This window comes from Gossypium raimondii, chromosome 4 (assembly GCF_025698545.1).
Source record: "Gossypium raimondii isolate GPD5lz chromosome 4, ASM2569854v1, whole genome shotgun sequence".
Taxonomy (NCBI): Eukaryota; Viridiplantae; Streptophyta; class Magnoliopsida; order Malvales; family Malvaceae; genus Gossypium; species Gossypium raimondii.
Genome location: NC_068568.1, coordinates 38,002,424 through 38,018,575, shown reverse-complemented (window position 1 = coordinate 38,018,575; position 16,152 = coordinate 38,002,424). Strand labels below are relative to the sequence as shown.

The window sequence follows — 16,152 nt, the reverse complement described above, 5'->3', positions numbered from 1 at the left end:
GAAACTTGTTGATTTTAGAGCAGCCAGTGAATTGAGTTGGGGGTCTGCCGTCTTGGCAATGTTATATTAAGAGATGAGCGGGGCGACGTGACCGAGGAGAGCAAAAATCGGAGGTTGCCTGTCACTACTGCAGTCGTGGGCACGATTTCGCTTTCTATTTCTACGTCCTCGAGTGGACCACCCATATACATTCCTACTCATAACGAGGTAAATTTTATATTAGATTTTACAATTATTATGTAGATTTTTAAAAATAAAAGTATGCTAAAAATTTATTTAATTAGGTGGAACCATCCGGGAAGTCATGCTCGATAACCGTCCTCTCTTGAAGATATACGGCTTCCATTGGACCAACGGTCGGAAGCACAAGTAAGTATTAAATAAAATAGATATTTCCATACATTCGCTAGTCGATTGATATTTAGTATTTAGTATTATGTATATAACTAATATTTCTATCATGTTCATATAGTTTCAATGGACACCATACAATGATCCGGCAATTCGGGCAGTAATCCCGGAAGAGTTCTTACAAAATCCACAAGCTTGGCACGTGAAAGTCGTGTTGATCAACTACGCAATCGTGGAGCCGCACCAGACAAACAGAGTACTACGACAGTTTGGATGTAGACAACCGATTCCCGTGGATCCTGAGGCGTTTGACGATTAACACAAAGTCGACCTTCGGCAATTGAATACAGATTGGACGAGATACTGGTCCGAGTACATGGAAATGTAGGAAGATCGGTATGAATATATACCTACTCAGGAACCAATCATCATTCTGGAGTTCGCGTGCATTCCAAAATACATGCCATGGTTTAGGATTCATGGCAAGCCGTATTTACTGACGCTAGAGGAGAGGCAGCAGCAAATACGTGTCGAAAGGGAAAGGCGCGGGCCTCTAAATCCAAGAGCAAGACGACGAAGGCAGCCCCTCAACGAGGCCCAGACTCTGTCACAAGTCCTATTTCGCAAGTCTTATTTCGCAAGTGTACACGATATTGCCCGCCAACAACACCTTGGTACGGTCTATCAAAGTCTGTCACGCGAAACCATAAATTGTCTCGATCGTGACACACTGTGTGCATAGTGTTTGCCCTCGCCTTGGCTTTGTTAATTTCTTGAACTACCTTACTGTACCATACATGTCCTCCCTGCATCTGGCTTGCATAATTTGCTGCTCGCTTTGGAAATAGCGCCGCCAAACGAAAATATGTCTTTCGCACAACCGATGTTATCGGTAGATGGCGCGTTCCTTTAAGAACAGAATTTATGCATTCAGCCAGGTTCGACGTCATATGACCATATCGTAGGCCACCGTCCTATGCTTGTGCCCACTGTTCGAAACATATGTTATAAAGGTAGTCCGCCCCTTCTCCGTTAATTGAACATAAAATTGCCAACATCTCGTGAAAACGATCTTTATTTATTTCATACCCTGCCAATATAAGATTATAGCGAATAATTTATACCACTTCTACCAATAAAACTAATTCAAATTGACAAACGAAATAACACAGATATAGACTAAATGCCCATGTTGGTCACTTGTCGTCATTCGCTCTTAGATGGATATTGCCTGTAGTAGTTCGAAGCAACGTGTCTTAGGCAATATCTATGGTGTGTGCGCTGCCATAAGCTTCCTTGTCGATCAAATGCAACTAGTATACCGGCGCCCCGATCTGAAATAACACAGATATCAGGTTGGGGGCACACATGCCTCCTTAACCTAGAGAGAAAGAAATCCCAATCATCAGACGACTCCCCCGGTGTTATTGCAAATACAATTGGAGGAATTCTTCCACCGCCATCCTGTACCACTGTAAGCAATAGCCGATGAGTATACCTACCGAACATAAATGTACCGTCAATTTGTACCAACGGCTTGCAGTATGGAAATACGTCTCGGCATTGCTTAAAGGTCTAAAACAGGCGTTTGAACACTTGACATCCACGTAGCAATCGGCCATAGTAGTACGTATGTTCCGTTTCAAGGTCTGTGATGGCACTTGGGACGTATCTCTCTAGCACCTGACACCACTGCCATATTTCATTATATGAGGCGTCCCACCCACTATGCATATTCTCCAACGCCTTTTTCTTAGCTATCCAAGCCTTGCGGTAAGAGGGCGTGTACCCCATTTGGCTACGGATATTGGCAATTAACACCGACACTGAAGTCCTGGGATCTACTTTTACCGTGGGCAGTATCAAGCTAGCTAACATAGCTGAATCCATCTTGGGATGATCTTGTGAAACACCTATAAACCGAGTACATTAAATAATGCAACATTGCATAATAAAATTATTATTCAGAAACCGTCAATACTATTCCTGCAGCACATGTATGTGGACCTTTGTACTTTTTAATCTCCCACAACCCTGTCCTTCTTCTTTAACGAGGCGTAGATTTTCCATGAACATGTGCCGTCTTGGACCACACACTTCACCTCAAACTTATCAGATTTGGATTTAACGACGTGGTAGTTAACGCCGTTTTTGATGCTATGTTATTTCAAAGTACCAATAAAACTATCCTTGTTGGTAAACTGATTACCAACTTCAAATTCACCGGAATCTACCCCCGAACTTGTACGATCACGCAACCGTTGTGGTAGATCTGGAAACTCTAACGCATCATCTGCAGACAGATCGACATTATGCATGTGGGCTTGAGGTGAGTATGCTTTGAATCGTGGATTTTCTTCATCATCTGAACTCCTTTTAGCATCTTCAGGTTTTGTTGGAATAGGCTCCGGTTTAGAAAATAAGCCAAATTCTGCACCATCCGGCCCAGGCTCTCGAGGTGGATCCACATCGGAGTTATCTTCTAACCCACAATCATCTGCAGCATACGAGGTCCCCTCACCGGTTGACGTCGTAGGGAGTACGTCATCCCTTCTTCTGGGCATTTGATAACGTCCCCAATTGGATGTAGATTGCCACCCAATAGAACTTGATGCCGTTCCCCAGTACATATTTCCAGCATCAAACATCGAGCCACCGACGTACATGTCTCATCCACCGACAGAGTGTCTTACAGGGGATATGCATTCGACACCGCTACCGAACATGGGCGGTTCCGTATTTTGTAACCCGCTAACCGAGTGTCGGTCAGGGGTCGTATATACATCTCAAACACCGGTCGCAAGTACATCAGTTGGCGATGTAAATTGTATATATAACTCAATATAAGGTGCTCCACTAGCAAGATGAGTCTGCACCATTGCCTCCAAGCTACGAGCACCTTTTATGTCGAACGAGTCATATTTCACTGGATCAATAGAAGAACAAAATCGATACGTGATAGACAGAACTTTCATTGGCGTCGTTTCGGAAATTTTACGCCTAATTCTTTTACGAAGTTCTGTCAAATCTATGTTCTGGTTAAAAACCAGTCGCACCGTATTCTCCGACAAAAAAAAACACCATTCTCGGTGTGGCAAACCTCACATCGTAGTAAATAACAACACTAATACGTTCACTCATATTTGAAACTCTAACCTTCTTAGCCTCTCTAAATTGTTTCTGCTGTGACTTATGCATTCTGAGAACATTTTCTGCCTAATTTATAACATCAGCCCAAACATGCTACTGTAGCAAAAACGCGTCTACGAGGGCGCGATTTTCACAAATTCTTCTCAAATAGCATCCTGCTAGAAGCGATTTTATAGTATTTGCTCAGAAACGTCAAAAAAAATTATTTCTTCCATGACCTACTGTAGCAAAAGCACGTCCACGAGGGTGCGATTTTACAAATTCTTCTCAGAATAGCATCCTGCTAGAAGCGATTTTATACTATTTGCTCAGAAACGTCAAAAAAATTTATTTCTTCCATGACCTACTGTAGCAAAAGCGAGTCCACGAGGGTGCGATTTCACAAATTCTTCTCAAATAACATCCTGCTAGAAGCGATTTTATACTGTTTGATTAGAAACGTCAACTCGAAATTATTTCTTCCAGGACCTAAAAACCCTAAAAAGCTTGAACCCTAAGCCCTAAAAGCCGAAAAAACCTAACGTGAGAAAAACGGCAAAATCGCGTCCCCCGAAACGCCCTGTGGCATGAAATCGCGCTGACGTGGCCGCGATTTCCTAGCGCGTCCCCTGACATCACGCTGACGTGGACGCGATTTGTCGGAAAATGGACCATTCCAGTAAATAATTAAATAATGGGCCCATTTTAGTAACTTTTTAAAAAAAGGGCTTTTTTTAGTAAAATCCCTGGAAAAAAGGAAAAAAGTAATCCTGTAATTTTATTTTTATCCATTTTAATTGTGCTTTGCTTCTATCGGGAAAGAAAAATCTTTACAATAAAATCAAAATGAAATATGGGTCGGGTCATTATTACCCGAATTTGTCGTCCATATAAATCCCCAAGGGCCAGCAAATACGCCACCAGTAAGGCACATTTTTTACACGTTCTGCTTCTTAAGTGCCTTAGATTGGATCGCTCTTCTTCTTCTTCTTTCTTCGTCTTTCGCTTCCCTCTTTGCAACTGTTTTAATTATCTGCTTCAGATCTGTTAGCAAATATTCAATCTCAGCCATAGATCTGCCCCTGATTTTTGAATCTTCATCCTTCGATCTGAATCACCATGGCGGCCGCAAACGCTCCCATCGCCATGAAGGAGGTCTTAACTGTAAGTCTTCTCGTTTTCGCTCTTATCCCTCTCAGTCGTTTCGATTTATGTTGCTTTTTATGGAAAATTCAGCTGAATTATCGTTTATAAACGATTGTTAAGCTTAATCTAGTGCTTTGTAAACCTTGTCAGATGTAATATCTGTAAAATCTGCTTAGATCTGTTTGAAAATTCCTTTATACGTTTTGTTATAGTAACGATTTTGAGGGATCTGAAATGGTATCTTTGGTTGCAGTTGCCAAGCATTGGCATTAGTCCTCAATTTATCACATTCACGAACGTAACTATGGAATCTGATAAGTATATTTGTGTGAGAGAAACCGCGCCGCAAAACAGTGTTGTGATTATCGATATGAACATGCCGATGCAGCCGTTGAGACGGCCTATTACAGCGGACTCCGCTCTTATGAATCCGAATTCTAGAATCCTTGCTTTGAAAGGTTAGTTACTATAACTACGAGAAATTGTTTATTTGTTTTGGGTCAGGTTAATCATCTCTCTAATTGACTGTGTTGTTAAAAAATAAACAAATTAATGTGATACCAGTTAATTGCAAGGACCCTGCTTATGCGATCATGTTGTACGTGAACTACAGTGTCTGTTGTAGTTAATACTTTCTTCTGTACTGTTTTATTGGTATAATTATCAGGTTCTGTATTTTCAATCTGTTTTTTAGTTTACTAGGAAAAATGTCAGCACTTCTAATTGCTTTTTGGTTGTTTCCTGTAGGCAATTTTGCTTATATTTGTGTCTAAGACAAGAAAATACGCTTCAAATTCATGCCATAAAGTGCTTGACATTCATGTAAATTGCTCCTATTTTATGGAGAAGGAAATTCAATATCCTTAGCATTGCTTGTATGTCACCATTGATTTTTTTTGTTCGCTTATGCTTTATATGCTGACTTTGACATTGCTTTTGTAGCTCAACTACCGGGAACAACTCAAGATCATTTGCAAATATTTAACATAGAGATGAAAGCAAAAATGAAATCCCATCAGATGCCTGAACAGGTGAAACACATTTATTGTCTCATTTTATTTATTTATTTCTTGTAATGGTTCCACTATTCCGTCCATTAGCTACCTGCCTCTCTACATTTATATTTTTTCTTGAGAGTGAGCTTGATTGCATGAGCCTAATAACCTGTCCTTGGTCAATGTACAGGTTGTATTTTGGAAATGGATTAGCCCAAAATTGCTTGGCCTGGTAACACAGACCTCTGTGTATCATTGGTCAATTGAAGGTTAGATTTTATTCAGTTAGCTTTATCCAGCATGACAGGCTCTGTTCATCTCTTAATATATATATATATATTTTCTTCTTTTAACTATAGTTTAAGTTTCTTTGGTGTTATCTGTCTCATTGTGTCTTACTCCTGGTAGGTGATTCTGAACCAGTTAAGATGTTTGAGAGAACAGCTAATTTAGTGAACAATCAGATCATAAACTATAAGTGTGACCCTTCGGAGAAGTGGTTGGTTTTGATCGGAATTGCCCCCGGTGCACCTGAGGTATGTGGTTTTGCTAATAAATGCTTTCTAAAGGTTTCTTTTTCTCTGTGAAGAAGTTACTGTGTCATCTGTATTTAGTTTTGAGAATTTGAGAAGTATGACTTGTGAGGTAAATTTCATTATATGCATCCTCCTCCCCCCCAAAGAAGAAAGAAAATGAAGTAATATATTCAAAATATTTTCCTAAGCAAACTGGCGGAAAAAGGTTCTTCCAGCTGGTATGGTTGTCATGTGCCCATGATTCAAATTGCTGAAATTAACTTTGTGAGTTAATTTATTAACCCCTTCTGAGTAATTTATTGTCTCCAGTTGTGTTATTTTGGATTTGCATCCCTCTAACCCACATTTCATTTTTTCTTTCCATTCTGTCTCTGTATTGATAGTATAGTTCCTTGCATAATTATTATTAATTATGAAGTTCTATCCCTCAAAAAATCACTTTTGCTGCCAGTATGCAGTTCTGAATTTGATCCATGTTTTTTGCATCTTTTAGAAGCCACAATTGGTTAAGGGGAACATGCAACTTTTCTCTGTTGATCAGCAGCGTAGTCAAGCTCTTGAAGCACATGCTGCTTCATTTGCTCAGTTTAAGGTAAAAAGATTTCTTGTTCTTCACTCAATTTCTGTATGTATGATCTATCAAGCAGCTTATCGTATATGCTTGTTTGTAATGAGCAGGTTCCAGGAAATGAGAATCCTTCTATTCTTATTTCATTTGCCACTAAGAGTTTTAATGCCGGTCAGATTACATCAAAGTTGCATGTAATTGAGCTTGGTGCCCAACCAGGTTTGTTTATGTTATCTGTTATACTTTTGCCATCCCCTTGTTATATACGAGTGGAAACTGAAGGTTTTTTTGTTTTTTTTTGTTTTTAAATGTGTACAAAATCTGAAAAATAAAATAAGAAATGAGATTGTTGATGCAGCACTTTCAAGTGATGGAATAATGATAGTACGATAGGGAAGTACTTTGATGTGTTGGCATGTTCAGTTGTTGAGACACTACTTCAGAATTTTTGTGTGATTTTAAATTAGAAATCCTACTTAATTTTAGATCTATTGCTAGCTCTAAATCATTATCAAAGACTTTTCTAAGTTAGAAATTTTTATGTGATCATGTTTAAGTATTTGGATTTAGATTACCTATTCGTTCTTATCAATTGTGTAGCTATGCTATTCTGTGGGTTACTTCGGGCTATCATGTATCCAATCTTTTAAAATAATATATATTGGCAGGTAAGCCATCGTTTTCAAAGAAACAAGCAGATCTATTTTTCCCGCCAGATTTTCAAGATGATTTTCCAGTTGCAATGCAGGTAACATGATATTTCCTAGATTATCTTTTAAATTGTTTATCGTGTGCCAATATAAGACAATTTTCTGTTTGTTGGCAGATATCCCACAAATATGGTTTGATCTTTGTTATCACCAAGCTTGGGCTGCTGTTTGTTTATGATTTAGAGACAGCATCTGCTGTATACAGAAATAGAATCAGTCCAGATCCAATATTTTTAACATCTGAAGCTTCAGCAGCTGGAGGGTTTTATGCCATAAATAGGCGAGGTCAGGTGTTGTTGGCTACTGTAAATGAAGCAACAATAGTGCCATTTGTTAGTGGTCAAGTATGTTATATGCCTTTTCTTTTTGTTTTCTGGTATCAATAAAGAGACATGCTAGCTTACTACTTCTGGTTGTCTTCTGTTTCAGTTGAACAATTTGGAGCTTGCTGTCAATCTGGCTAAAAGAGGAAACCTTCCGGGTGCAGAGAACTTGGTAAGTAGATTAATTTGTATATTCCTATGCTTTATGGTTTGTGAATCTTTGCATTGGATCATAATTGTGTAAGAGCCTGATATTGTCAACTATATATTTTAGTTGCTGGGCAATAATATCTAAAGGAATAATTTATTTTTACTGGGAGGATGCTTTCGTTTGTACGTCCATCATGGAACTATCTGTTGATGATCTCAATGCAATTCTTCAATCTTGCAGCAATGCTGAGAATGAAGACGGCATGTCTTGATTTACTTTAAGGCCACTTTTTTATTATGTTTTTTTATTATGTATTGCATGACTAGATTTGGTGTTGACATATTTGATGTTGCAGGTTGTTAATATTACTATCTAATATTAGTTATTCAATTTTCTTGTGTTATTTTATTCTTCTCTGGGCATTACTAGGATGTTGACTGTGATTTTATATATATCAGGTTGTCCAACGTTTTCAAGAATTGTTTGCTCAGACAAAGTATAAAGAAGCTGCTGAGCTTGCTGCAGAGTCTCCACAAGGGATACTTCGCACACCTGATACAGTTGCCAAGTTTCAGGTCTCATTTTGCTTTCTTGATCATGCAGATACTTAGTTTCTGTTTGGTTTCTGAAAATATTTTCTATTTTCATTTTCATTTTCATTTTTAGAAAATAGTTTTCGTTTTTTTAAGAAAAAATTGAGAAAGTGTTTGGTAAATAGAAATAAAAATTTGTTTTCAATAATGAAAGCATGTTTGGTAACTATTTTCTATAATAGAAAATGAGAAATAAAATAAATGTTTTTACGTTAATATAGGTTTAAACCAGGGTATCAGATTTCATATTTGAAAAATTATTGAAAATAGAATATTTCTGTGTTTATATGGGTTTGAATCAGGGCCAATTCATTTAAAGTTAACCATTGTTTTCATCATTTTCACTTTTACAAAGCATTTTTAGTGAAAAAAATGAAAACAAATTTTTATCATTTTCTAATTCACTCTCATTTTCTAAAAATCATTTTCAAAATTTTCAACCAAACACGTTTTCTTCAATGTTCATTTTTCAAGGAAACAAAAACAAAAATGACCTTTGTTTCCTGAAACCAAACGGAGCTTTTTTTTTTGTTTGTGTTGATTTTATCTGAGGCAGAATCACTTACCCTATTGCTGTAGAGTGTCCCTGTGCAAGCTGGGCAGACTCCGCCACTGTTGCAGTACTTTGGTACCCTTTTAACAAGGGGAAAGCTCAATGCATTTGAGTCATTGGAATTATCTCGGCTTGTGGTGAACCAAAACAAGAAGAACCTTCTGGAGAATTGGTTGGCTGAAGATAAATTGGAATGTAGTGAGGAACTTGGAGACCTTGTGAAGGTATGATTTGTACACTCTAGAATAGAAATCTATCGGTATCTTATTCAATTTTACCTAAATTTCTGCTTCAAGGAAGTGGGACTGATTTGACTGCCTTCTTTTCTTTTTTGCCTTTTCCTAATTTTCACATTGCTTTTGCTGTAGACTGTGGATAATGATCTTGCGCTGAAAATATATATTAAAGCTAGGGCAACTCCAAAAGTAGTTGCAGCTTTTGCTGAACGTAGGGAGTTTGACAAGATCTTGATTTACTCAAAGCAGGTGATTGCTGTCTCCTTTGTATTGACATTTTCTATTGTGATGATATATGATCTCCTTGTTTACAACCTACGAAGTTGAGAGATTATTTCTTCATCTTGTTCTTTACATTAGTGAATGCATGCATCAAGATTCATGACTAAATTGTTTCCTCAGGTTGGGTACACTCCTGACTACTTGTTCCTTCTGCAAACAATTCTCCGTACAGATCCACAGGTTTGTTTCCGTTTTCTGTGCTCTTCAGGGTTTAAGGCATTGTGTTGAAGCTTGTCAAATCATACTAGCTATTAATAAATGATTAAATGTGTTAAATCTCTTCATGACTTTTTAAGTTAAATTTTATGAATATTCTGATCAAGTTAAAATCATACTAGCAATTGATAAATGTTTAAATGATTGCTGACTGGTAGATGATAGCTTTATGGACTTTTTGATGGAATTGGATCTGTGTAATTTTTGAGGAGAAACTACCATTTTAGAGGGAGCTAATTTATCACTTGTTTCACTTGTAGGGAGCTGTTAACTTTGCATTGATGATGTCTCAAATGGAGGGAGGTTGTCCAGTTGATTACAACACCATCACCGATCTTTTTCTTCAGGTCTGCTGCTTATTGAATTATTTGTGAATTTAATGTAATTTTTTTCTATAAAATATATGTAAGATTGTTTTCCTATCCTTTTTGTATTCAGAGGAATTTGATACGGGAGGCTACTGCATTTCTATTAGATGTTTTGAAGCCAAATCTGCCAGAGCATGCTTTTCTACAAACGAAGGTTATATCTTTCATGTGCTGGTTAAGCTAATCTATTTCTATTATTTCTTTTTTATTTCCTAAAAAGAATATACTCAGTTTAATAATATTCTTTTCCATGCAGGTCTTGGAAATCAATCTAGTAACTTTTCCAAATGTAGCTGATGCCATCTTAGCAAATGGAATGTTCACTCACTACGATCGTCCCCGAATTGCACAACTATGTGAAAAAGCTGGTCTCTTTGTGCGAGCTCTTCAGGTAATTTCTTTTTAAAATTATTGTGTTTCATTGTCTGCCGTTTTCTAGACTGAATTAATAATTTCTCCTTGATTAAATATTTAAAAATAATACCTTTTTTGCAGCATTACACTGAGTTGCCCGATATTAAACGTGTCATCGTGAATACACATGCTATCGAGCCACAGGTAAAAACATTACCTACCAACTTTATCTCTTGGTAAAATTGGACAGGACCTTCTAACATTTTTTTTTTGCTCATCCTTCTGTTTTTAGTCACTTGTTGAATTTTTTGGAACTCTTTCACGAGAATGGGCTTTGGAGTGCATGAAGGACCTTTTGTTGGTTAATCTAAGAGGCAATCTTCAAATAATCGTTCAGGTAAAGTATTATTGTATATGGTATTTTAATAATGTTTAGTAAATTCCCAAAGGCTAAGTTGTGTGCGTGTGCAGGTTGCCAAGGAGTACTGTGAGCAGTTGGGTGTTGATGCTTGCATAAAACTTTTTGAGCAATTTAAGTCATATGAAGGATTGTACTTTTTCCTGGGCTCCTATTTGAGCTCAAGGTAAGCTATTTAGCAAACAAGAAATTTACTTTGTTCTCAAATCACTGCTATATCTAAGATTTTACTTACTATTATGTTTACTTTTGATTATGGGACAGTGAGGATCCTGATATACACTTTAAGTACATTGAGGCAGCTGCTAAAACTGGTCAAATCAAGGAGGTTGAGCGTGTAACCAGGGAATCAAATTTTTATGATGCTGAAAAGACAAAGAACTTCCTAATGGAGGCCAAGCTTCCTGATGCAAGGCCCCTAATTAATGTTTGTGATCGATTTGGGTTTGTTCCTGATCTCACTCACTACCTCTACACAAATAACATGCTCCGGTACATTGAAGGGTATGTTCAGAAGGTATGCTTGATATTCTCTGCTATTTTTGTATACTGGAATATTCTATGAAGTAAATTTAAATTTTTGATTAATTGCGAACCTTTTTGCTTCTTTTGATAGGTGAACCCAGGGAATGCTCCTTTGGTAGTGGGGCAATTGCTAGATGATGAATGCCCTGAAGATTTTATAAAGGGTCTCATTCTCTCAGTCCGTTCTCTGCTTCCAGTTGAGCCCCTTGTGGAGGAATGTGAGAAAAGGTTATCTTCTTTTTCTGTCTCCTTCCATTCATCGTTTATTATGCCATCACTATTTGTTTCTTATTTTTCTGTATATGGTTTCCAGAAATCGCCTTCGTTTGCTTACACAGTTTTTGGAGCATCTTGTGAGTGAGGGAAGCCAAGATGTGCATGTCCACAATGCTCTGGGAAAAATCATCATTGACAGCAATAACAATCCAGAGCACTTCCTCACAACCAATCCTTACTATGATTCTAGGGTGGTTGGTAAGTACTGTGAGAAGCGTGATCCCACTCTGGCAGTTGTGGCCTACAGAAGAGGACAATGTGATGATGAACTTATAAATGTCACTAATAAGAACTCATTGTTCAAATTGCAGGCTAGGTATGTAACTATTTAGTTGATTTATGATAATGTATTGGGTCTTCGTTTTAAAGTGGCTTATCTGTGCATTGTCCTGTGGTCACAGGTATGTTGTCGAGAGGATGGATGGTGATCTTTGGGAGAAGGTTCTAAATCCTGAAAATGAATATAGAAGACAGCTAATTGATCAGGTTGTGTCAACTGCTTTGCCAGAAAGCAAGAGTCCAGAACAAGTTTCTGCAACTGTTAAAGCTTTCATGACAGCTGACCTGCCCCATGAACTGATTGAGCTTCTTGAGAAGATTGTGCTCCAAAACTCTGCATTCAGTGGGAACTTCAATCTGCAAAATCTACTTATTTTGACAGCTATTAAGGCAGATCCATCTAGAGTCATGGATTATATCAATAGGCTAGATAATTTTGATGGACCTGCAGTTGGAGAAGTGGCTGTGGAAGCCCAACTATATGAAGAAGCTTTTGCGATTTTCAAAAAGTTCAACTTAAATGTTCAGGCTGTCAATGTTTTATTGGATAACATTAGAAGCATTGATCGGGCAGTGGAATTTGCATTTAGAGTCGAAGAAGATGCTGTTTGGAGTCAGGTGGCGAAGGCACAACTGAGGGAGGGGCTGGTTAGTGATGCAATTGAATCATTTATTCGTGCAGATGATGCTACTCAGTTCCTTGATGTTATCAGAGCTTCTGAGGATGCAGATGTCTACTCTGATCTGGTGAGGTACCTTCTGATGGTTAGGCAGAAGGTCAAGGAGCCCAAGGTGGACAGTGAACTCATTTACGCCTATGCTAAGACTGATAGACTGGGAGAAATTGAAGAATTCATTCTCATGCCAAATGTTGCTAATCTTCAAAATGTTGGTGATCGCTTGTTTGATGAAGCCCTATATGAGGCCGCAAAAATAATATTTGCTTTTATATCAAACTGGGCCAAGTTGGCTGTTACACTGGTGAGGCTTAAACAATTCCAGGGTGCTGTTGATGCAGCACGAAAAGCAAACAGTGCCAAGACATGGAAAGAGGTTTGCTTTGCTTGTGTTGATGCAGAGGAATTCCGATTGGCACAGATATGTGGTCTGAACGTTATTATACAGGTGAGTTTCATGAACAATTAAGTTGCTACGTATGTCTCCACATTCAGTTCCCCTCTTTTTTCTGCTCATGTTTGTCTATGGAAGATTGTTTGTCTGTGGTTTTGATCATTGAGTTTGTTGATCTTGTAGGTGGATGACTTGGAAGAAGTCAGTGAATACTATCAGAATAGAGGATGCTTCAATGAGTTAATCTCTCTCATGGAGAGTGGTTTAGGATTGGAACGTGCACACATGGGGATCTTTACTGAGTTGGGAGTTCTGTATGCCAGATATCGTGCAGAGAAGCTTATGGAGCACATTAAGTTGTTCTCTACTCGTCTCAATATTCCCAAGCTGATAAGAGCATGTGATGAGCAGCAGCACTGGAAGGAACTTACCTACTTATATATCCAATATGATGAGTTTGATAATGCTGCAACTACTGTGATGAACCACTCTCCTGAGGCATGGGATCATATGCAGTTCAAAGATATCATAGTCAAAGTTGCTAGTGTTGAGCTATATTACAAGGCTGTCCACTTTTACTTGCAAGAGCATCCTGATCTCATCAATGATATGCTGAATGTGCTTGCGCTTCGTGTGGATCATACTCGTGTTGTTGACATTATGAGAAAGGTTCAATTTTGGTGGAAATGATTTACTATTGAAATAAATACTAATGGATTGCTTTAGTGGTACTTTTATTCATTTTGGGTTGACAATTAACGTTCTGGAATTTCAGGCCGGTCATCTGCGTCTGGTGAAGCCATATATGGTTGCTGTTCAGAGCAACAATGTATCAGCAGTAAATGAAGCGTTGAATGAGATTTATGTAGAGGAAGAAGATTATGATAGATTGAGAGAATCTATTGACTTGCATGATAACTTTGATCAGATTGGCCTTGCTCAAAAGGTAAAGTATTGTTGTTCTTGCCTTTTTATATGCTAGTAAGTCGGTTTTGATATTATTTCTGAATTGCTTGAGTAGATTGAGAAACATGAGCTGCTTGAGATGAGACGTGTTGCTGCATACATATACAAAAAGGCGGGCAGATGGAAGCAGTCCATTGCCTTGTCAAAGAAAGACAACCTTTACAAAGATGCTATGGAAACTGCTTCACAGTCTGGTGACCGTGAACTTGCTGAGGAGTTGCTTGTTTACTTCATTGAGCAGGTACTGACTCAATCCTAAATACGCCTTTACACCTTGGTCAAGCAGTATATGCAACTATGTTAGGTTGCTTGGTTCCATTTGTCCCTCTAGGGTGCAAGTATAAAATAAGAGCTTCCTGGTACATTTAGAGTGAAGGTTTTTAACATAGGCATTTTTTTTTTTTTGTTATATGGCAATTTTACTTCTCGAATTGTTACAGGAATGTTGGTTATTATTTGAAGTGGATATAATTCTGGTGGTATGTTATCTGTACAGGGCAAGAAGGAATGTTTCGCAGCGTGCCTCTTTGTCTGTTATGACTTAATTCGACCAGATGTTGCTCTTGAAATGGCCTGGGTTAACAATATGATAGACTTCACATTCCCGTTCCTGTTGCAGGTGATTTCTTTGCTGCATCTTCAGTACTATTGTATATTTGGGGATTTATTAGCGACCATAACCCTTTTGGTTTCATGATCATTCTTAATTTCAAGATGTCGTGTTAGAATCCTATTTGACTCTCCTTATATTTCCAGTTTATCCGTGAATATACCGGCAAAGTTGATGAACTTATCAAGGATAAGATCGAGGCTCAAAAGGATGTAAAGGCTAAAGAGCAAGAAGAGAAGGAGGTCATTGCACAACAGGTATAGTTACTTTACCAATTCTCTATGGCTGTGGAGTTGCTAGATCTTCAAAGGGTTGGATGATTTTCTAACTTAATTGAAATGCATTGTATTGCAGAACATGTATGCGCAGTTGCTACCTCTTGCCTTGCCAGCACCTCCGATGCCAGGCATGGGAGGAGGTTTTGCTCCTCCACCACCTATGGGAGGAGGAATGGGAATGCCTCCGATGCCACCATACGGCATGCCACAAATGGGCAGCTATTAAGTCCTAACCAAGTCTGTTTTGTCAAAAAGGTTTTATTAGTAGCGGGGAATCCCATGGTGCATTGAGGTTAAAAGGCTGACGTAGTTCTATTAGTGGCAAATTTTCACGCTTCGACGCTGTCATTTTATTTTTCTTGTCCGTCTCTGGTAGGGTGTGTGATATGTCTTGTAATATTCATTTTTTTTTTATGTAGCAAGAGGCATTTTTTGGCTGCTGATAGGGGGCAAGCCGAGGATTTAATGCATATTTGTAATTTTCCTTTTTGTAGTATTATTTTCTTCCGGTCTTTGGAAGCGACTTACGAGTATATACGAAAATACTTGCACATTACGCCCGTCATTGTTTCGAAATTTGATATTTTTCGGTTACTCTGTTTCCCCCCTTACACCTAAAATATTCGGTCCCTTTTTCTTTTTAAATTTTTTCTATGTACTTCTTTTTACAACAGTATATATATTAACAAAGTTTATGTTTTGAGTTAATCAAATATTAATTCAGTAAATGTTAAAATGTTAATCGATTTTCTCAATGTATTTTTTGCATAATTTAAACCTAAAATAAATTTATGAGTAGTTAAATTTTATAGGTTTTGATACCACTTGTTTTAAAAGAGTGTTAAAATAATTTAAAATTCTTGACTTTTTTTTTAATTTCCGCATGTGAAGTTTTTTATTTATTTCATTGACAGTAGAGTTTAAAAGTTGGGGTTAAAAGTTAATAAATATATTATAAGAGTATAGTAAAATATATAACAAATTTTTAATATTACTTATAAAATAAAGAAAAACATACTGTTATTATACCAAATATCCACCTTAAAATTTTTTTTATGTACTTCGATTTTTTAAATGAAACCCTCGAAATGTTGATTCGGCCCACCTCCGAGTATTTTGATTTTTGTTTATGAAAATATATTAATAAATTGCACATATAGGGGCTCACTTTCAAATTTTATACTGCTTGTAATTGTAACTTGTACAAATTAATATGGG

At 37.6% G+C, this 16,152-nt stretch overlaps 1 protein-coding gene across 1 annotated transcript; it reads left to right on the top strand.

Annotated features, from left to right (window-relative positions):
• The first annotated feature begins 4,407 nt into the window (after window positions 1-4,407).
• LOC105779595 (clathrin heavy chain 1) lies at window positions 4,408-15,528 on the top strand. The gene is made up of 30 exons (XM_012603411.2): window positions 4,408-4,644; window positions 4,880-5,084; window positions 5,569-5,657; window positions 5,812-5,890; window positions 6,030-6,157; window positions 6,651-6,749; window positions 6,836-6,944; window positions 7,394-7,473; window positions 7,552-7,779; window positions 7,865-7,930; window positions 8,368-8,484; window positions 9,082-9,279; window positions 9,424-9,540; window positions 9,694-9,753; window positions 10,050-10,136; window positions 10,228-10,311; window positions 10,414-10,548; window positions 10,653-10,715; window positions 10,804-10,908; window positions 10,983-11,095; window positions 11,194-11,446; window positions 11,546-11,682; window positions 11,768-12,046; window positions 12,132-13,134; window positions 13,264-13,749; window positions 13,856-14,026; window positions 14,102-14,287; window positions 14,543-14,665; window positions 14,803-14,913; window positions 15,011-15,528. The coding sequence occupies exons 1-30, from the start codon at window positions 4,600-4,602 to the stop codon at window positions 15,158-15,160; spliced, it is 5,106 nt and encodes a 1,701-aa protein (XP_012458865.1). The 5' UTR covers window positions 4,408-4,599; the 3' UTR covers window positions 15,161-15,528.
• Window positions 15,529-16,152: the final 624 nt, after the last annotated feature.

Excerpts from the sequence above, each read along its gene's own strand:
- LOC105779595 (XM_012603411.2), top strand. The coding sequence starts at position 4,600 with ATGGCGGCCGCAAACGCTCCCATCGCCATGAAGGAGGTCTTAACT. Across the intron at positions 10,909-10,982 it reads ATCTTCAAATAATCGTTCAG|GTTGCCAAGGAGTACTGTGA; the intron begins GTAAAGTATTAT and ends GTGCGTGTGCAG. Across the intron at positions 14,288-14,542 it reads TTGTTTACTTCATTGAGCAG|GGCAAGAAGGAATGTTTCGC; the intron begins GTACTGACTCAA and ends TTATCTGTACAG.